Raw genomic sequence first — 19,968 nt, 5'->3', positions numbered from 1 at the left:
GGGGGAAGAATGCTCAGCTATGATCATGTGACCGATCAGAGGAAATAGATGAACCTCTTCGTCTTTCAGGGCAGATTGACTGTGAAGTTGTTTGAAACTATATTCTTCTTCTACGTCCCAGTTCCATCATAACAAAAAAAGCTTGAGGAAAAACCATCCACAACTTGAAAGAAGAGCAAAACAGGTATTATCTCACATAAACATTATTCAATATTCTGAATGATTAACATTTTTTTCATGCCTTGCAGTGTGAATGTGTGTGTAAACTTGCGCGCACACACACACACACACACACACACACACACACACACACACACACACACACACACACACACACACACACACACACACACACACACACACACACACACACACACACACACACTTCCTCCCTGCATTGTTCAAATGGAGACCCAAAGAAACTGAGAGTACCGGTTTCCAGCTCTGACTGGAGCAAAATACCATATATGGAAGAAGCCGCATACAGGTACCACCACTGCAACACACACCCCCTTCTCCTTTCTACCGCCCTATCTTTGTTTTTCTATTGCCACACCTTACTTCATGTTTATCATTCTCTACTCCTATTTCCTGTTTGGTCACTTGCTCAACCACCAGGACAGCGTCCGCAAGACTGTGTGATTTTGGCCTTGTGTGAAATACCCCTCCGTTGATCCCTCCCCCCACCAATCCCTTCCAATTGAGTTCCATAAACAGAGTTGAGAAACAGAGGAAGGAAGGCGTGGCCTTTAGCTATGGGAAAATGCAAAAGCTTTTAGATAGACCTCTCCCCTTTTCCTATCCCATTCCTTTGCATGACAGAATTCCCATGTTTGTTTGGGATTGCACGTTTTGTTGATCTTTTGTCTGTTTTGGAACTTTTATTTCTTTCAGTTGCCAAATACTGTCACAGGAAGGGTGTTGCATATGTTTATGTAAATGAAGAGCAGTGCCATTATTTGAGATGACTATCTGTTAATATGTAAATAATGTCCAAACAGGAAAAACAAATAAATGAGAAGGGAAAGAAACTAGATAAGATTTGTATCATTTAGTTTCACATGAATTTCTAACAATCACTCTCTTTAACCGGGATTTGTTTAGCTATTTACTGCGTTTAACTCACCGAGAGAAGTTTCACCTGAGGAAAGGTTAATGGATGTGACGTGTATAAATATACACTGCATTACTTACATAGCTTTGTTTAGTCAATCAAACCACGTCATATTTTGCCTCTCACACACACCCACATTCACGCACTGACGGCCTTTGCATCCATGAAAGGCGATAAGCAGTAACTCAAGAGCAGTGAGGAACAAGGTTTCCCTGAACGAGTCATCTTTTGTTAAGAATAAGTGATTAAAAACAAACCGGACAGATTTTGTAAAATATAAAAACAACACGAGTATATTTTTCAATTATTTTATTATCAAAGTTATTAATATGGAATATCAAAATAAAGCAATGGCTTGTCCGTTACGACGGGTCTTCTGTATGCGTGTCGGGGATGGTGTGAGTTCTTGCGTCCATGCGTTTAATACATTACGCTGTCCAGCTCTTTCCCATGTCTACGAGCTCCATGCCTTCACAATAAGAGCGTGTCCTTGACGCCCTCACCTGGACGGTGTGGAGGGTAACACAAAAAAAAGATTAACAGTATAATCCAAGTCAACAACAAAAGGAACTCTGAGAATATTTGTCACGTTTACACACACACACACACACACACACACACACACACACACACACACACACACACACACACACACACACACACACACACACACACACACACACACACACACACTACCGTGGTAGGCCTGTGTGAAGCCAGCTGTTGTAATAGTGGGAACGGGGTCCAATGGATGGGTTCCACAGGCCAACTGCAGACCGACAGATCGCTGGCCTTCCCCGAGTCCAGCACACAGTCCACCATGCTCATATCACTTCCTCTCCAACCATAGTGGGAGCTGCACAAGGGAAGGACAGGACATTACGTACCCAGAAAACACCCTTGTGATCACAGTTAATCAGCAAGCAGGGAACGGACGCAAAATATACATCCTCACAAATTAAATATGGGAAATACATGCGCGCATGCGCACACACACACACACACACACACACACACACACACACACACACACACACACACACACACACACACACACACACACACACACACACACACACACACACACACACACACACACACACCAACACCTACACCTACACCCAGTACTCAAGGTTCACTATCTTGTGGGGGAAATTCACACTATCACATAAGCCAAAGGATGTACGGTATTAGCAGCCTTTCGACCACACAGCACATTTTTAAATCTTATTTCATGGAACCGGTAAATAGAAAAACAGTAATGAAACAGGAACTATTTTGAGTTCATGTTTGACTAGCTCAGTTTCATTTCTGCAAACGGTTTCAGGAATATAAATTCCAACCAATTTCCCGGCACACTTAACCTTGCCTCAAGGGACACCAGGTCGCAACACTGGTTAGGACCCGCTGGTCAAGTAAAGGTGGTAAACATGCATCAGTCACACTGACTTAATGGTTTTGCTGATCCATTATTTAGTTTGGATGAAGAGATGATTCCAGACCATGCCTGACTGTGCTAGACCCTACAGAGCTGTATTCTGGTGCTCAGCTACTATTGTTTGAATCTGCATTGTTGTTGTGAATATGTCTGTGACAAACATACACAGCCAGACAAACATTTCCAACAATAAACATTCACACACATATCATCCAAAGAAAACAGAACATTAGATATAAGACAATAAAGCACATGTAGGCTAGTGTACGTCAAGGTACAAAGATGAATTAATACGAATGCTAAATTAGAAACTTATTTGTTTGAAAAAATAATAAATTGAAAACGGTTCTATTGGGGGTCACGAAAAAGCTTTTGTGGACATTTTTTGTGATATCTTTTGACTAAACTGTGTAAAGTCAATTCTCTGTAAAACACGAGTCTGCTACTACTGACTAAAAAGTAAAAACACATCTCGAAAGTGATAATTCTGTTGGCTTCCCAACCTTGGTTTTGACAACGTTTCTTTTACTATGGTATATGATTGAGTCAAATTCGTCTTACACCAACCACAACTACCCAGATCAAATTCTGTGAATCTCGTAGGCGGAAGCTCTCCTCCTAGCGCAGGGCTATGCCCTTTAAATACCAAAGGTAGGAGCGTTTTAGCAGTGGCTGGGCGTGTGCAAACCTGTGGGGGAACACAGTGTGTATACGCGTTCCATTGCTGGGGCAGGTGGACGCCAGAGATAAGGTGTCGTCGTGGTAACAGCAGGTGCGGTCGAGCGCCCGCAGATGTAGTAACTCGTCGGAGCGGGTGAAGCCGTGGTTGTCCAGCGAATCGGCAGAACCCGCCGTCGATCGAAGCCAAAACCGACCCGACAGCTCGTCAAAGTGGTTGAACCTGCGATAGCTTGCATGCAAACGTTCATAAACGCAGGCATTCATAAACACAAAGAAAACACAAAATATATTTATTATTTTTGTTTAGAATGCATGTATAACTTTATCACTTGTACTACTATGTATTATTATGCAGCTATGTACTATTGTCATGTCCAAAAATGATTTGTCTTGCATGTTTGTGGAATTACTTTCATTTGGCCATTTCCCTCCTTATTTTCGGTAAGAGATGGAAACATTACAGTGACATCTTGTGGAGGTTATTGTCATTACAAGTGTTGCAACATGTAGTCAGGGGCTTCGGTCAGATTTGTTTTTACCGGCATTACCAACGTGACAACTATTTAGTTTCTCTTTTGTGACTGGTAGCCTGCATTCCATTTTTTAATTTAAATTTCCCTGCAGCAATAAAGTCAAATATTTTCACTTTATGTGTTGTCCACGGACGGTTATGTAACCTGGGTGAAACAGAACAGTTACGGACAGTAACAGAAGTATTAATATGCCTTAAAATGTACGGGGGGAAAGTATCTAAGAAGGGCTGTCAGTAGTCCATCTTTGGAACATTGTAGTTTCACCATGGCAAACCCCTGTCCATAACATCCACCATCATATAATGACTTGACCTAGTGTTGTCGGATTCTCCTAGCATTGCGGTTGGCTTCCCCATGTCCTTATACATTTTCCTCCACATCTTTCCTTGACCTCATGAAGCAGTCCAATATCTCCCCTTCTGTAAATCTAAATGTCAAAGCCTTTCAGATTTGAGTCACTTGTAATCCAGGTTCTCAATACCATCTCAATTTCCAGTTACGTCAACTACACTGAGCATTACGTTGACAGAAACACCTTTTTGGAAACACTGCCATGTTTAGAAGAAACGATGTGCGCATCAGCGTGTCTTTTGTGTTTATGCCACTGGTCTTATTTTAGACTAGCCAGAACTCCAGACGCCGCAGCAGTTACCAGCTCACCACAGTATAAGCGTGTCGGAGGAGCTCGCATATTTCTCTGTATATTGCTTCCATTTCAGGAACTCAACAAACTCACTCAAAAAGGACATTATTACATTAATTTATAACAAAGTCAACTATTCAGAAAGAGGTGTGTGTGTGTGTGTGTGTGTGTGTGTGTGTGTGTGTGTGTGTGTGTGTGTGTGTGTGTGTGTGTGTGTGTGTGTGTGTGTGTGTGTGTGTGTGTGTGTGTGTGTGTGTGTGTGTTTGTGTGTGTGTGTGTACCTGCTCCGGGTCTGGTTGACTTTGGCCTGGATCAGCATGGCTCGGTAGCGCCTCACGGCCACCAGGGCCAGGATGGCCACCAGGGTCAGCATGACCAACAGGACGGCGAGACACGCCCCCACCAGCCGGGCTCGCGTCATGCGGACGTCACACCTCTGACCCATGAACCAGAAGTGATCGCCTGCAAGACAACTGTTTACACACACGGACACCATTTTTAGTTTTAGTTCCATGTGTGGAGACTAGTCAAACCGATAAGAATGTGTGTGGATGTTTGTGAGAGTGTGGTTTGTGGTTGAATGGCCGGACCAGAATGTGTGCGTTTCTTTGTCCACGGTGAACGACTGCAATATGTGCTGTTTGTGTGTCGGTGTATATACGCGTGCTCCAGTTTGTGTGTGGTTTGTGTTTACGGAGCCACCAGAATGTGTGTGTGTGTCCGTGGACATTGACTATAGTATGTGTGCGTGTGTTTGCGCCTCCGTGAGTGTGTGAGTGTGTATAGATATATATACACCAGCCACCAGAATGTGTGTCTGTGTCCTTGGACATCGACTATACTATAGTATATATATATATATATATATATATATATATATATCTCCTCACCGGCAGACTGGGAGCTGGCCTGGATGGTGGGTGCAGATTCCATGGTGGTGGCAGTAGTCTAGGTTGCAGACCGAGGAGCAGCTGTGGTTCTCTCCTCCAGGCCGGGACACACACTGGAAGCCGGCGGGGCACTGCAGCAGCCAGTCACACAAGGGCCCCTGGAGTCCTGGACAGGAGAGACGCACACATGTGTGAGACGTACGGTGCGCGATGCGGAGGAGTTCAACCGTTCCTTGTGAGGACTGCAACAGACACTAGCCTCTTGAACGGGCGTCTCAGAGAGCCACACCAAAACAATGGTTTGATTATTTTGACCAGATGTGGGAAAACTCGGCTTGTTTAAATGCAGCAGGAGTTGACAACACTAAACAACATCTTTCTGATCACCTTTATGGTGAGTCATCGTGTTGACACGTTATATGAATCATTAGACAGTGAGATATTGTTTTGCCTCATGCCGTTTTCCCCCTCCCTGCCTGAGCCCTGTCTCTGACCCCCACTGTTAGTTGAGGACACCTTTTCCTTTCCCTCCCTGCCGGATCCCTTTGTCTGATCCCAAGTTTTAGTTCATAAATATGTTTCACCTTCATCCTGTTCTCATCCTCCCCTCCGCCAGACGTCTGCTTCTAACCTGCTTTTGTTCTTTAAGCAATTTATAAAAAACTTAGCAGCAGAGTGGTTGGCATAAGCATCGCACATTCCTTCCCTTGTCTCATAGCCCACAACATATCTCCCAGAAAAACAACAGGCCTGCGCTCACCACCCCCCCCTCCCTGTCCTCACGCCCCTCCCTGTCACTGCCCCGCCTCTGTCCCCTAATTTTAGTTAATTTATGTGTATTCACCTTCATCTGGTTCCCATCCCTCTCACTGCCAGCAACAAACATCAAATGGCCCTTCTTTTGTCTGACAGCCCAACAACAGATCAATGTCTCCAACCCCCACTTTTAGCCGATTTAATGAATCACCAGCAGACCAAAAGGTTGGGGGCCCATCTTGCCCAGGTATCACATCCAGCCAAAACCGTAAGCCTAGAAAGGTGAGGCGATTTGTGATTGGCTTGATCGCACATTGGGCATAAGGCCCATAGAGATGCTTACCTCCCACTGTGATGTTGGTGACCTTTGAACCCCTGAAGCGTCGGCCCTCCCAGACGGCCTGAGCCAGTCCTGTACATTCTAAAAGGGAGTCAGGGCCCCCCTTACCCAGCCACACCACAGCCCCCCTGGTCTCAAACTCCATCAGAGTCTGCACCACAAGGCCTCTGGAATATAACAATGATTACTATTCAACTGTCTCAGAAGGATATAGATGTATATATTCTATGTTGTCTGATTCTCCAGCCTTGTCTCACCTGCTCCAGATCCCCAGCAGCTTGCTGAACCCTGGGGCTTTTAGCAGGTACGGTTCTATCTACAGGGCCGAGAGAGAGAAAGAAACGTCCTCTCATTACTATTGAATATGAAGTCAGCATTTAGAAACATGAACATCAGGAGCTGATGGGATGAAGCATCTTGTTCAAAGATGTGGGGTTGAACCTCAGAACCTTTGGGCTACAGGTCGACCTTCCCAACAACAGTGTGCGTGCGTGTGTTACTATGTCCCCACCCAAGCCTCCATGTCAACTTCCGGGTCAGTGGTAACGTCAGAGTTGAAATCCTCTACGATGATCTGCAACAGCAGCTCCATGGACTCCACTGACGTGAACAAGCAAAACAGTTTAGTATTATGTGTGTATGCATATCCAATCTATCTATACATCGCTCACTCTCTCTCTCCCTATCAGGGGTTGTAACCAGAAACTTTGGGCTGCAAGTCAAAAGTGTTGCCACAGACAGAAGGCGCCAATTGTCATAGTGACGGATCGACTAGACACAAAAACACCCTATTCTGTACCTCTGAAAGCTGCCGGCTGGTCAGGTACTATGTAAAACCTTGGTGGCTGGGTAGTGGTGACGTTCCAGCTGGGCTCGGGAGTGGAGGTGGATGGTGTACCCGTCGTGAGGTGCTCCTGCCTGGGATCTGGAAGCGCCCGGGGGGAGGGCCGCTCTGGAGCTCCGCCTGTGGGAGTGTGTCTGGCTGGGAGACTGGGAGGAGTGGACTGTTGGGAGGGTGCTGATGTCATGAAAACGAGGTCTTCGTCGCGCTCTCCTCCTCTCGGTTCCGTTCCCGGAGCCGCCTCGGAGACCACGAGTGTCTCCGGGAAAATGGTGGTTTGGGGGGAACCGCTGTGGTCACTGAACTGGTTATGTGTAGGAGACATTTCAGCAGTAGAGGTGGGAAATGGGGAGGGCTCACGTATGCGTGTGTTCATTGGCGTTGCAGCCAGCGTGGATGAGTGAGTTGACATCGTTCTGTGTTCGGTGAGGGTGGCGTGCGTCAAATGTACGATACCCACATCCTGAACGGTTGGATTTGATGCGTTAGGGTCAGACACGACTGTTTGTAGCGGCGTCACTGGTGCACCACTATGTCCATCTGTCAATACATCTGCGGGTCCATTCTCATCCAGCCCAACTGTTGTCATCGCCGAAAGAGGTTGGGATGATGCGTGTCTGCTCGGAACAGCAGGTGCCGCTGTGCCACTCAGACGCAGAGTTTGCGTGGCGTCATCGTTCCCGCCCAGAAACACCTCTCCGTTGGAGATTTCATTACTACTAGCGGTTGTCATGGTTACGTCGGAGGAACGGACGAGGGATGTGCTCGTGGTGGAGTGTGGGGGTGGTTCCCTTTGAGAAACCGTTGCTGTGCTGGAGACCACATACGAGTCTGGGGAAGCTGTTGGCGCCCAGGAGGGAGGGTGGTTGGTTTCAGGGCTGGTTTTGGTTTGGTCCGAGGAGATAGAGAAAACAAAGGGCTGGTCAGGAGCTGAAGTGTTTGTTGCTAAATAGTGGCTATCGACCATGACAAAGTTTGTGCTATTTTGTGTTATGGTAGGTGTGGCGGTTTGGTTAATACGAGGGTCGGCAGAGAGGGTGTGTAGCATGTCCTCGTTTTCCAAAACATTGTTAGAGGCAGTATCCGAAGTTTCATCTGTGATATCAGGAACCACAGATAGAGAGTTCATAGCTTCATCGTGTGAAAGAGAAGACAGTGTTTGATTGGAGCCATCCAGCTCAGAGCTGTCTGTGTTTGACGATTCATTACCCCCGACTGGCCTTTGCGAGGGGGATGGTGCAACAGTTACACTATACGTGTCCGAGGAGTTTAAATCTTTCAAATTCGATACACTCTGTGCATTCAAAGACTCAGCAATGGCTGACACAGTCCGACCAGTGGGTGGTGGTCTGTCTGTGGCCTGTCTATGTTGATTCCTCCTCCATGTTGAAATCTCCCCCCCGCCGTTGCTCCTCTCGTCCTCCGAAGACCCGTCACGTTGAGTTACAGTGGTACCGGTCCCCCGCGGTCTGGCTGGGGAGGTTATTAAAGACGGTGGGGGCGGTGGTGGGGATGGTGGAGGAACGGAGGGAGGTAGCAGCGCAGCGCGGTCGAGCCCAGAGGAGCCTCTTTGTGTTGGGTATGCAGCGGCCGTACGTCTGTCTGGGGCGAGCTGCATAACTGCAGACGTGGGCACGTCCGTGACAAGCACCCCAGTGTGTGTGGTGGCAACAGGAACAGTCGCAGTGGCTGGCACCGTTTCCCCGTCTGTGTGGGTGGGGAGAGCGTCGCCTCGCAGTGTGCTGAAAGAAACGGCTGTTTCCGCGGCAACTGTTCCAGGTGAGAATGACGACGTGGCCTCGGTCGCTGCGCGTTGCGGCGCGGTGTTGTTGTGTAGAAGCCCGCGTTGTGTGTCCTCGGTGGAAAAGCCGCGGCCATCACCGGTGGTGTGAGCAGCTCCAGACACATCCGCTCCATTGTCCACTCCTTCCTGAGGAAGAGGACGGGCGGCTCTATCGGCCACCCCAGCCAGGGTTATGCCTGCTCCCCCGGGACTGGGGGGCCACTGACCCTGGTGCTGGACCTGGAGGGGGGTGGCCAGAGCGGCCCACGCGGCAGTGCCCCTCCCTGCCTCTGAAGGAGACCGCTGACCTTGAACCCCGTCGGCTCCCAGCCCACCCTGGGGTGCACTGATGGAGGTCCCCGTCTTAAACAGAGTTGTAGGGGCGGAGGTGACGGTTGTGGTGGTGGGGGTTGAAGTGATGGTGGTGGAAAAGGGTTGGGTTGAGTCCAGACTGGGGGTGTTGGACTCTGAGGAATTTGTCACAACTTCCTGAACTGGATCCCCAGGAACAAAAACAAAGTGAGAGAGACATGGTGAGGGACATGGAAATAAAACAGTCCGTCGCTCACACACACACACACACACACACACACACACACACACACACACACACACACACACACACACACACACACACACACACACACACACACACACACAATAGTAATGTTGTGCAATTCAAAGATTTAAGGCTTGGTTGGGAAAGAAAAACTGTCTAACCACAATCTTCCACAGTAGTATGTACGAAATCACACCACATTGCTATGCTGTCCTATAGAACGGCAAACCATTATACTTTTATTATAGATAGTGACAACAGCAGGGAAATTATGAATACTTATGGCTTGATGGAGCTGAACACAAGCCATTGTTTTCCCTCAAAAGACTATGTGAAAACACAATTTTACTACTAAGTTAGGAAAACATTTGCCACCACCAAACACCATGTACCAATACGTTGAAATACTCGGGAGAAATTGAACACTGAAGGTCTTAGTGATTGAATAACGTAATTGGTTCACCTTCTAACAAAAACAAGCAGGAGAAACAGCGCGTCTTTGCTTTTTTCGGCATGCTGGTTCATTCTGAGTTTAATTATGGCATTCTTTTATCAGTTGACATATCCATCAATCTACTGAAAGCTGAGACTGCAGTAGTGGGTTTTATGCTCTTTGATGTTGAGTGGAATGAAAGTTAGAAATAGACTACAGTGACAATAGGTTCATATAGTTGGCTGCGGTATGCCGATACAAAGGTGTAACATAACCAACCCTTCAGCTGGATTTGCATAACGGTTTATTGACCTATATTATTTGGATGCTCCAAAGAAAATTACACGACGTGCATCTACAACAGAGTCGACTATTCAGAAAGGTTTTCCAATTATTCACGACCAGCAACATGTTGTTTTCTTACCAACAAGGAGCAATATATATGCGTGGAGCTGCATTTCCAATCCCGAGACATCTCAGTGTCAGAACCTCGAAAAATCCCAAATCCATACAGTATAAATCCTTGCAGAAAGACGCGAACAGCGGCAGTAACACATTAGCCAACGACCCAGACTGTTCCCGAAAATGAGAGGCGTCAGGAACTTTCCCTCTCCATCATTTCCTACTAACGGAAACCTTGTAGCTGTCAGCAGCCCCCGCAACTTAAACAGACGCACGTGTGTCGTTTAAAGGAAAATAGCAAGATATTGGGAGATGATGGGTGGTCATTTCACATTCCCGGGACGGTCCCGTTAGTTCGGTGGTTTTCGAGGACGCTCGGACCGCATTAACTAGTAAATGCGGTTTTCGCCTACAAGAAAAAAACAAAACGAAGTAGGAGGAATTTCGCTCACTGCAGGGTCGGTCTTTACTCTGCAGGGTTTCTCTTTTACAGAGCGGACATAAGGTCTGGGAAAGGATGTCATTGGACCACTCTGTAGGACATGAAAGAGGTTGCACAAAATATTACGGCTTTTACTTAATGAGCAGTGCCTTAGATCTTTAAGGGAGTCTGGATTTGAACATTTGAGGAGACACTTGGAATTGCGATTACCAGGACAGCTTTGAGTACAGGGAAACATATGGGACAAACATATTTGTCCCATATATATTTATATACATACATTAATAAACTTGTTTGTGAATGTGCATTTCTTTTTCAAAAGTAAAATCACCCAAATACAACACAAATTACAAAACAAAACCCTTTTAATGACAGAAATCTAAACAAACATTACTTACTTGGACAGTACATGTCAGATTATGCCAAAATAAATGTCAGTAGTTTCCTTGGGCACAATGACTTCCAACACTGTGGCAGTACAGCATTGAAGCAAACCACTACATAATTCTTCTAGCTTAGATTGGTGTTAAATTTGAACCCTTGGCTTGTTGTCTTTGTGACCATCAGGTCAAAATAATCACAACAGCGTATAGCAGGGGTGACATTCATTCTGTGCTTCATTTATTTTTCAGGAGCTTTTCAGCTAGTCAAATTTTCCTCCCCACAAGCACAGACATATATAATAACCATTTTGGCGCATGGATTCATGCTGGGAAAGGGTTTTTGAGAACTTGGAAGTGCATGAAACAGAATAAATGAACAGACTTAATGCACGCACATGCAACTATCTCCACATCTTTCACTCTAAATATCATGTGATCCTGCAGTTGACACGTTTGTTTAGGGGAGTGGTCCCTTCCATGTGGTCACAGGCATTTTTATTTTGGGTGGGGAAAAATTAAGCCTAAGACAATATCTGTAATTCTGCCTTCGTGTTCATTGACAATCAAAGCTTGTCACACGACATTACAGTGGTCCAACTTTAAAAATAATGTAACGCAGAGTACAAGCTTTTCTCATCATTTAGGTTGTATCTTTAAGACATGGCATACAGGATATGGGAAATATGGGGGCCAACTGGGCAGGATTGTGTACATCTGTTTGTGTTATTGTATGCGTGCGTTAGTGAAGGAGGGGGTGTGGCTTTTTTCAGCCGGTGCGAAGGATGATGTGCACACCAGAGTCGGTGAAAACAGGCCCACTCATGTCTCCCACTTTGAGAGCAAAGGAAGCGTCCTCGAAAGGCTTCTGCATTTGTCCTGCAACACAAGAGGAGTCTGTTAATGTTATGCTTTAAAGTGGCAATGTGTAAGATTGAGCCCAGTCCCACCCAGTCAGAAAGCGACTCAGTATTCAAAAATCTCAATGACTGTGTTCTGTTCACTCTAACTGGCGTTGCAACGGTGTGATGGACCTGTCAGCTTTGCATCACAGGTAGCCTTATAATCACAGCACTGAAAATAGTGCAGAATTGTCTGTCTATTAGTTGACAGACTGCAATTTTGTTTTGTTGTTACTGACACATTAAAAATATTTGAAAGTAATTCAAAGTGTATCCCTCTCACACGGATAGGAGTTAGACTACTGTAACTTTGCAAGTCAGTGGAAGCTGCTACTTGAAAGCAAATAATAACCCAACAACCCCCCCTTCCGGTGGCACAATGATTAATAATGAATTTGGGATCAAACAACTTGGAATCTGGGAAACTCCAATGTACAGATATCTAGGCGTACGACTTTAAGTAATGAGGTACTTGAATAGTCAATATTCAGACTTCATTCAATATATATGCACAAATCTCAATGGTGATGATAGTTTGTATGTACCTCTTCCAAAGAGTCCCAAGTCTCCACTGTTCTTGGCGGAGCTGCAGTCACTGAACTGGGAGGCGAGGGCCTCAAACTCCTCATCACCAGACTTGATCTGCTCTATGTATTCTGCAGGTAGAGACAGAGCGGTTTGAACAACATATCTATATTGTACACACTCTTGATCAACAGACTACCTGGACGTACTCTGAATGAGATCCAATGCTTGGTCTTTAGAGCGTGTGATGTTGTCATCTCGCCAGGAGGATGGACGACGTGATTGGCTGTGCTTAACCAGCAGGTGAGAGCAACGTACCTAGGATGAATGGTGACATAGGTGAGTATAAAGAATTGCCAACCACCAGCACTTGGTGCATGGATACGGCAGAATAACACATTGACTGTAGTGTTTACCTTATCTGCTTCGCCATTACCATCTCCGCCTGCTGGCCGCTCCCATTGGCTTGCATTGGTAATATGATTAAAATAATAAACTCTGCCTGGAAGAGTTAGGGGGACACTATTAAAACGATTGGGCAAAGACGTTTTTGAGGAATAAGACAATTAAACACACTTCATTCATACACACGTTTGAGCTGCTTGGATCTTTTTCTAGCATCACGATAGTTGGTTTGCCCAGATGAAGTAATAACACTGAAATGACGTCATGTGATAATCTCTGATAATATAAAACTGCATTGAGTATGCAAGGGTTACCTATGTGTAAAGCCGCGCAACAACGAAGCAATACATAATCGTTTATTTAATTATTGATGCAGCTACAATGCAATTGATCGCTTCAATGCAGCAAACCATGGTGTTACAGATCGTAACTAGCTCGCCATCCTAGCTTGGACGCTACATCCTGTTCATTTCCATCAAGCTAGCTAGCTAGTATGGTTGGCGCCACTTGTTTATTTTTGAGTACCTGAATTGCGGCTCATTCTTTTCTCCCATCCGGATGGTAACTTCTCGTCGTCTGCCATTTTTAATGTTCGGTATTAATCCGTTTAAAATGTATAGTTGAATGCACTGGATTGTGTGTGGCAAATAAGCTTATACGTCAGTTTCACACAATTTACGGCAGAGTTTGTTTTATGATTATTTACCGCCCATTCCTGAAATGTTAACCAATCACTGTTAGAATCAGACACGCCAATCAAATATTCCAGCAATCTCATTGGTGTAGCATGCAACGCATACACGAGAATGCACTAGAACCATTTACGACAGCAACAAAAAGAGGCATTTTCAGATATCCAGTCGAACGGAGAATATTTAGTCGGTAATTAATGGACAGATAACAGTATACTTTCATAAACTGCATGCGGTTCTAATTCCATGTGTCTTTATTAATAACATATTTGGAGGCGTTGTCTATGTATCATGGTCTTATAAAACGTGAATATCCTCAGCTAAAGCGAACTAACTACATAGTCTATTAATTGTCAAAATTATTCAATCTGAAAGTGGCGAAGCTTTATATAAATACCGCAGACACCCCATGATCTGGTAGGAAGGTAACTGTTCAAATCTTCATACTAAATGTTCTGAAATACTTCCTCGTAGATCGAAACATTCAGAACATCACATCAAGATGATTGAGGTGGTTTGCAACGATCGCCTTGGGAAAAAAGTCCGGGTAAAGTGCAAGTATCCTTTGAGCATCTATTAATTTCCCATATATGAAGCTTTGGTATTGGTTTTGAATTATTATGCATTTTGATATTAGAACAGTGGTACAGCACAGTACTCGTCACAGTTTCCTGTCTGTTCATAAGGGACATTTTTCCGCCATATTCAGCTTAATTTGAGTTCCTCTTATTACTATGCATATTCCCTAACCTTATGCACTTAGCTCTGAAGATACCATTGGAGATCTGAAGAAACTTATTGCTGCCCAGACAGGAACTAGGTGGGACAAAATCGTCTTGAAGAAATGGTAAGCTGGTTTGCTGTTATTAACGAGTCTTTATATTATTTGATTAGTCGTCTGAGCATATGTATCTTGAGTTTTCTGTACCTAAACCCTGTTGGTTTGCATATAACTTTGGATGCAACTGTATTCATAAGTCAACCCTTTCTTCTTAGGTACACCATATTCAAGGACCACGTTTCGCTGGGAGACTGTATCCTTTAAGCCTTTAATTTTAAGACAATTTGGCACAATGATACTTTTATTTAGAATCAGCTATGCTTTTTATTTAATTCCATACTGTTCTGTTGCACTTAACAATGGTCTCTGCAGATGAAATCCACGATGGCATGAATCTAGAGTTGTACTACCAGTAGAAAATGGAAGGACCACCAGACGATGCTGCATGACCAACTGTGACTTTGTGGCATGGATGCATACGGAGACACTCGCATATACACAGATCTGATTGGCAAATACACATTTAAAATGTGTCGTCATGTATCAAGTGGTGTAAAAAGAATAACCATACTGACAAAATACATCAGTGTGATTGATATTCAAATCTCCTTGATGGAAGGCAATGGATCATGGTTATTTTAAAGACGGATATTCTTACCGTTTGACAAGCGTTTTGATTTTGGGACGGTGATATTCATATTGTTTGGAATAAATTGATTATTTGTATATCCTTGGGTCTGGCCTATATTTATTTTTCAAAATTTCTAAATCATCTTTATTTAATCACATATTGCTTAAACCATAAGCATCAATCCTGGTTTATCAGATTACGATACTTGCAAAGATCACAATGAGGAGTAAGTCAATTTATTTTTATTCTGATGCACACTAAATTACAGTAGTTGTATTCATAGCTCCAGGAAGCATTGGGAACCTTTCCACATGCACATAAAAAACTGCATTCACATGTATAAGGTCATCCCGGATGACCTCAGCAGTACTCTGAGTGGTCTTCATCCACATAATTGGCTGGGAAAAGCCCCACCTGGGAACAGAGCAGAGTGTGAAGGACATTTAGAGAATCAACAGCTTTTGTGATGGAGTACAGGAAAGTGTAGTGGCTGAGGTGTTTGACTCCTAGACGGAAGGTTACGGGTTTGATCCCACATATCCATCCTTGAACAGATGCCAAACCCCTGACCTGCCCCTTAACGACATGTTCCTGAATTCAGTCTTAGGGGCTTTGGCTAAAAGTGTCTTCTTTATAACTGATGGTAATAAATTGTGTATTGTATATGGATGTAAAATGTATCTCACCCTTCCATACACCTCCCCTTTCCACCATCCACTTGGGCCCTTCTTGGAGATGATTTTGATGGTGTCTCCCTCACGCAGCGACAGTTCTTTCCGGTCCCTTGCTGAGAAATCGTACCTGGCTCTGACCATACCAACTGGCTGGTTGTCGACACCTGTCAAACACCACACAACCCTGTCTGTCAGCTCTGGTGCAGTAAGGAATGGATGTGTGTGGGGATCTAACACCATTGTGTTAGGGGGGGGGGGGGGGATAATATAGCCTACCTGGAAAAGGTGGGTTTTTCTCTGGGCTGGTGGGTTCAGCTTGTTTGTAGGGTGTTAAAAGTGTGGTGTCCAAGTCTTTGAAGCATTCAATTAAAGAGTTCTGCTCATAAAATTGAATCATTTCCTGAGGATGAAAGTTAGTAAATAAAGGGTACATTATAAAAATCATCATGAGTTTTGAGTGGGTAGGAACAGATTTCAGTCTCAAATTGCTACAAGAGTGGAATGACTTACTATCAAACCCTTGAAGGCCTTTCTTTCATTGATTCGGAACAGGCCTTCCAAGGAGGTGATTTTAATATGCCTTATTTCAGGGTCAAACCTGTTGTTGAAGAAAGAAGAGAGAGGAAGAGAACCATGTGAGGGATGGCGATATCAAGGGCTATTGTGAATGCTGTTCACTGTGTGAATGATCTTTTTCAGTGTCTATCGTTTGTATAGACGCATGGCTGGTGGCTCACTTGATGCTGATCGCGTACTCTCCGGCGTCTTTTTGTCTGACGAGAAAGGTCCCGTCGGAACGAGCGCTCAACAGGTTTTTAGCCGCAGTGCGATCCATGTTCCCTGCAAACCTAGAAGCAGAATGACACTTAAGGTATATTTGTATTTAAAGGAAAGTCCAAGCTTAGAGAACCTTTTTATTTTATTTCACTAACAATTTTGACATTATACCTTAATATTCGACATTCTCCTAAAATATATCAAAATTCAATTACAGGCAGAAAGCAAGAATACAGCAGGCTATGTCATTGTATTAAGAATGGGGTTTTATTTCAGTGAGTAGCACTATGTTATTCTTGTCTTAGCTAAATTATGTATTAGCGGGTTGATAGTACACTATTCATAGCATATTACGACTATTATGATGATTATTATTATTATATAATACTCACCAGGGGAAGCCTGTCAGTTTTGGCGTGGGCCTCTAAAAAGATGACAGACCGACATGACATACATTATATACAAAATGAAAACATCTGATTAATATATGGAAAGCTGACAGATGGCTATGACATCCCAAACCGATAACACTCAAATTGTAGCTCTTAACTCCTACCTACTTCACCTTTAATGAAAAGTCCATTGATAGGACAAAGGTGTTAAATCTGACATTTCGTAAGGTGGTTAAGAAGAAATAATTTGGAAGTACTCACTGAGGAAAAAGGATGAACCTTTTTGCTTGGAAACCAGCCCATTTGACCAGTGGTCACATTCCTTCCCTGAATTTAAATAACACATCTTTTATTGGTGGATCATACGACATATCATTTGCAGATAACCTTGTGATACAAATAAGCATAGGCTTATGTGACTATGGAGAACTGGATAACATATGGATAACTTGGATAACTTATGGATAACATACGCGATGTAATATCAAACACAAAAACCGAGATAAGCATATAATGTCGATAGAAAACACTATCATATGCTGCGATGGACCAAACACACATGTTTTTTAATTATCGGTCAATATATGATTTAAATACACAGTGTAGATATACAGACCTCCCACCAAGTAAAGTCCACATCAGCCTTTTTCAGCTCAAGCACATCCCCCTTGGTGAGGTGAAGTTGTTGGCCAAAACCCGCAGGGGCTGGTGGCATACCGCAATAATCCTGGATGACCTCCACTTTAGGAAGTCCTGAGGAATAAAACAATGCATCAAAGAATACCCTTTTGACGCTATGTGGATCTGAAGCTGAATATTATGCACTGAACCCTCCAATTTTCCTAGTTGTTATTAGGTCAGGCATAAACCCCGACAGGGTGTCCTGTTATTGGAAAATAATGTTTGACGATGTTGGGGATATTCCAAAATTTGGCAATCCTGTTATTTTCAGATAACACCACAGTAAATTCCATTTATACCACAGTTACCAATGTTAAAATGTTGCTTGAATCTGTAAATCTATTGTTATCGACTCAAAGCATCATCAACGCTTTGAGTTTATTATTAAATATTTGACTAACTAAGTATTCGACAAGACCGTGGATTAAGGATTGATATGCAAGATCTTATGCAAGACGGCTATATCATTGAATTGTAGGCAGCTCACCCATATTGACGTGTGCATTAGGGGAGGTCCTCTGTGTCTTCTAGGGGTGCACATATAGACATCATCAGTTTTCCATTCCAAGTATTTCACGAACAGACAGAATCGCCACACACATCAAGTGCACACGGGGAAGATCATTCCATTGTTCTTGTAGCAATGTTCAAAAACACACACACACACACACACACTTACACGCACATGCGCTCACACACACACACACACACACACACACACACACACACACACACACGAACACATGCACAAACATACGCTCAAACACACACACATACACACACTTGCATGAACATACGCTCTCTTACACACACACACACACACACACACACACACACACACACACACACACACACACACACACACACACACACACACACACACACACACAGGTAGTGAGAACCTTACCTTCCGTGTGGAAACTGGATGATCTGGTATAGTGGAGAGAAACTGGTAAGATTGTATGCCAACTGTCGCTATGTTTGATACCACATTCAGAAAACACAAACGCACACGCACACACACACACACACACACACACACACACACACACACACATCTCATAGACCGTACCTGTTCTACGTCCACAGACGGGCACTCTGCCTAGGCATTCTTTGTGAGCAGCCATTTTACAGTGGCTGCAGCAATACCCCTGGAAGAATATCCCTCTATGAGGGCAGTTTGGGTAATTGATTATTGAGTATTATTAGAGTGAGGCTTAATTGTTGAACTACACTTTAAACATGAAGACTTTATCAATTTAGATAATGCAAGAAAGAGAGACAGACAGAGAGAGAGACGGGGGGGGGGGGGGGGGGGGGGGGGGGGGGGGGGAAATGGTACCTCAGTAGCATTGAGCAGGCGTTGCAAGATGCTGTTTCTTCAAAGCAGTGCATTTGGAAGTCATGGTTGTTTGAGTTGCAGTTCTCTGGACACATGTTGGACCTACATCAAGTACATCAGGTCCTATTAAAATCTGCAGAACTGTGTCATGTGTCACTGTGTCTGTGTCACTGTGTCATGTGTACATGTGTCACTACATATTATGTACGAATGTGCATCATGTGCGTACGTTTTCTGCGATGCATGTACGTATACTGGCATTTAAAAAATAGCACTTTAGCATTCTGTAGCGTCTTATCCTAGCTATCTACCTAGCTAGGATACTACCTAGCTACTGTAAGTCCTTGGCCCTTGTTCCTATGAATATCTGTACTGTATTGAAAGCGATTTATATAGTTTCTCTATCTTCTGACAAATGCACTTATTGTGAGTCACTTTGGATAAAAGCGTCTGCTAAACGCCCCATAAATGTTAATGTAAACGTGTGTGCCTTTTCCCGCGCCGTGCGTGTCTAAGTGCATTTGTGCGAGTGTGTTGACGTTGTCGCTCACAGGGCCATCTCAAACTGCTCCAGCCACTTCTTCTTCAGCTCCTTGGTTTTGAAGAACAGATCGTAGCCACACTTCCCAAACGACTCCAGCAGGAGGAACACGTGGGACCACTGTGAACGCACACAGGAGACACAAATGAGGGTGGGAACACACGTTTACTTTAAAGGTGAAATATTATACCACCAGGTGTGAGTGTGATTAGCCGTTACAAGCCGTTTTGAAAATCGGCCTCTTCTGACATCACACGTGGGCGTGTCCACCTAGATGTGTGCTGGATAGATCACTCTACCAGCCTACCCAGTGGACTGTAGCAAACCTTGCTTATCTATCGGTCATGCATCTAGGTAGACACGCCCACTTGTGATGTCTCACACCTTGGT

At 44.3% G+C, this 19,968-nt stretch overlaps 4 protein-coding genes across 4 annotated transcripts in view; 1 reads left to right on the top strand and 3 right to left on the bottom strand.

Annotated features, from left to right (window-relative positions):
* Positions 1–1,408: 1,408 nt before the first annotated feature.
* On the bottom strand, positions 1,409–10,843 carry si:ch211-14k19.8 (mucin-5AC). The gene is made up of 10 exons (XM_030352309.1): positions 10,436–10,843; positions 7,195–9,513; positions 6,907–6,995; positions 6,653–6,711; positions 6,399–6,562; positions 5,300–5,465; positions 4,691–4,882; positions 3,241–3,462; positions 1,811–1,970; positions 1,409–1,617 (listed from the first exon to the last, which is right to left on the bottom strand). Exons 1-10 carry the CDS (start codon positions 10,467–10,469, stop codon positions 1,543–1,545), a joined length of 3,480 nt encoding a protein of 1,159 aa, XP_030208169.1. The 5' UTR covers positions 10,470–10,843; the 3' UTR covers positions 1,409–1,542.
* A 359-nt stretch (positions 10,844–11,202) lies between these two features.
* pin1 (peptidylprolyl cis/trans isomerase, NIMA-interacting 1) lies at positions 11,203–13,757 on the bottom strand. The gene is made up of 5 exons (XM_030352319.1): positions 13,593–13,757; positions 13,079–13,164; positions 12,872–12,980; positions 12,683–12,793; positions 11,203–12,114 (listed from the first exon to the last, which is right to left on the bottom strand). Exons 1-5 carry the CDS (start codon positions 13,648–13,650, stop codon positions 12,005–12,007), a joined length of 474 nt encoding a protein of 157 aa, XP_030208179.1. The 5' UTR covers positions 13,651–13,757; the 3' UTR covers positions 11,203–12,004.
* A 66-nt stretch (positions 13,758–13,823) lies between these two features.
* ubl5 (ubiquitin like 5) lies at positions 13,824–15,268 on the top strand. The gene is made up of 5 exons (XM_030352320.1): positions 13,824–13,949; positions 14,234–14,317; positions 14,523–14,606; positions 14,756–14,793; positions 14,913–15,268. Exons 1-5 carry the CDS (start codon positions 13,855–13,857, stop codon positions 14,954–14,956), a joined length of 345 nt encoding a protein of 114 aa, XP_030208180.1. The 5' UTR covers positions 13,824–13,854; the 3' UTR covers positions 14,957–15,268.
* Positions 15,269–15,398: 130 nt separating this feature from the next.
* The window catches only part of vav1 (vav guanine nucleotide exchange factor 1), a 13,715-nt gene continuing 9,145 nt past the window's right edge, over positions 15,399–19,968 (bottom strand). Inside the window, exons 17-29 of the mRNA XM_030352314.1 lie at positions 19,589–19,698; positions 19,038–19,139; positions 18,768–18,862; positions 18,603–18,625; positions 18,183–18,222; positions 17,631–17,767; positions 17,276–17,341; positions 17,015–17,046; positions 16,583–16,693; positions 16,356–16,443; positions 16,122–16,245; positions 15,858–16,009; positions 15,399–15,585 (exon numbers count right to left, since the gene is read on the bottom strand). Coding sequence (XP_030208174.1) covers positions 15,532–15,585; positions 15,858–16,009; positions 16,122–16,245; positions 16,356–16,443; positions 16,583–16,693; positions 17,015–17,046; positions 17,276–17,341; positions 17,631–17,767; positions 18,183–18,222; positions 18,603–18,625; positions 18,768–18,862; positions 19,038–19,139; positions 19,589–19,698 — 1,134 coding nt within the window. The 3' untranslated portion in view covers positions 15,399–15,531. The remainder of the gene's footprint in view (positions 15,586–15,857; positions 16,010–16,121; positions 16,246–16,355; positions 16,444–16,582; positions 16,694–17,014; positions 17,047–17,275; positions 17,342–17,630; positions 17,768–18,182; positions 18,223–18,602; positions 18,626–18,767; positions 18,863–19,037; positions 19,140–19,588; positions 19,699–19,968) is intronic.

Source organism: Gadus morhua, chromosome 3 (assembly GCF_902167405.1).
Source record: "Gadus morhua chromosome 3, gadMor3.0, whole genome shotgun sequence".
In the NCBI taxonomy this organism is placed as follows: domain Eukaryota; kingdom Metazoa; phylum Chordata; class Actinopteri; order Gadiformes; family Gadidae; genus Gadus; species Gadus morhua.
The sequence above is the reverse complement of the archived record's forward strand: the minus strand, read 5'-3'. Positions and strand labels throughout refer to the sequence as shown.

Bases quoted from the DNA above. Each gene is read 5' to 3' on its own strand.
- si:ch211-14k19.8 (XM_030352309.1), bottom strand. From the start codon at position 10,469: ATGCAGCTCCACGCATATATATTGCTCCTTGTTG. The intron at 9,514-10,435 runs GTAAGAAAACAA...CTGGGGATCCAG, and splicing joins ATATATATTGCTCCTTGTTG to TTCAGGAAGTTGTGACAAAT. The intron at 5,466-6,398 runs GTAAGCATCTCT...TCTCCTGTCCAG, and splicing joins CACCAACATCACAGTGGGAG to GACTCCAGGGGCCCTTGTGT.
- pin1 (XM_030352319.1), bottom strand. From the start codon at position 13,650: ATGGCAGACGACGAGAAGTTACCATCCGGATGGGAGAAAAGAATGAGC. The intron at 13,165-13,592 runs GTACTCAAAAAT...TAACTCTTCCAG, and splicing joins AAGAATGAGCCGCAATTCAG to GCAGAGTTTATTATTTTAAT. The intron at 12,794-12,871 runs GTACGTCCAGGT...CTCTACCTGCAG, and splicing joins AGCATTGGATCTCATTCAGA to AATACATAGAGCAGATCAAG.
- ubl5 (XM_030352320.1), top strand. From the start codon at position 13,855: ATGCAACGCATACACGAGAATGCACTAGAACCATTTACGACAGCAACA. The intron at 13,950-14,233 runs GTAATTAATGGA...ACTTCCTCGTAG, and splicing joins GAACGGAGAATATTTAGTCG to ATCGAAACATTCAGAACATC. The intron at 14,318-14,522 runs GTATCCTTTGAG...TTATGCACTTAG, and splicing joins AAAGTCCGGGTAAAGTGCAA to CTCTGAAGATACCATTGGAG.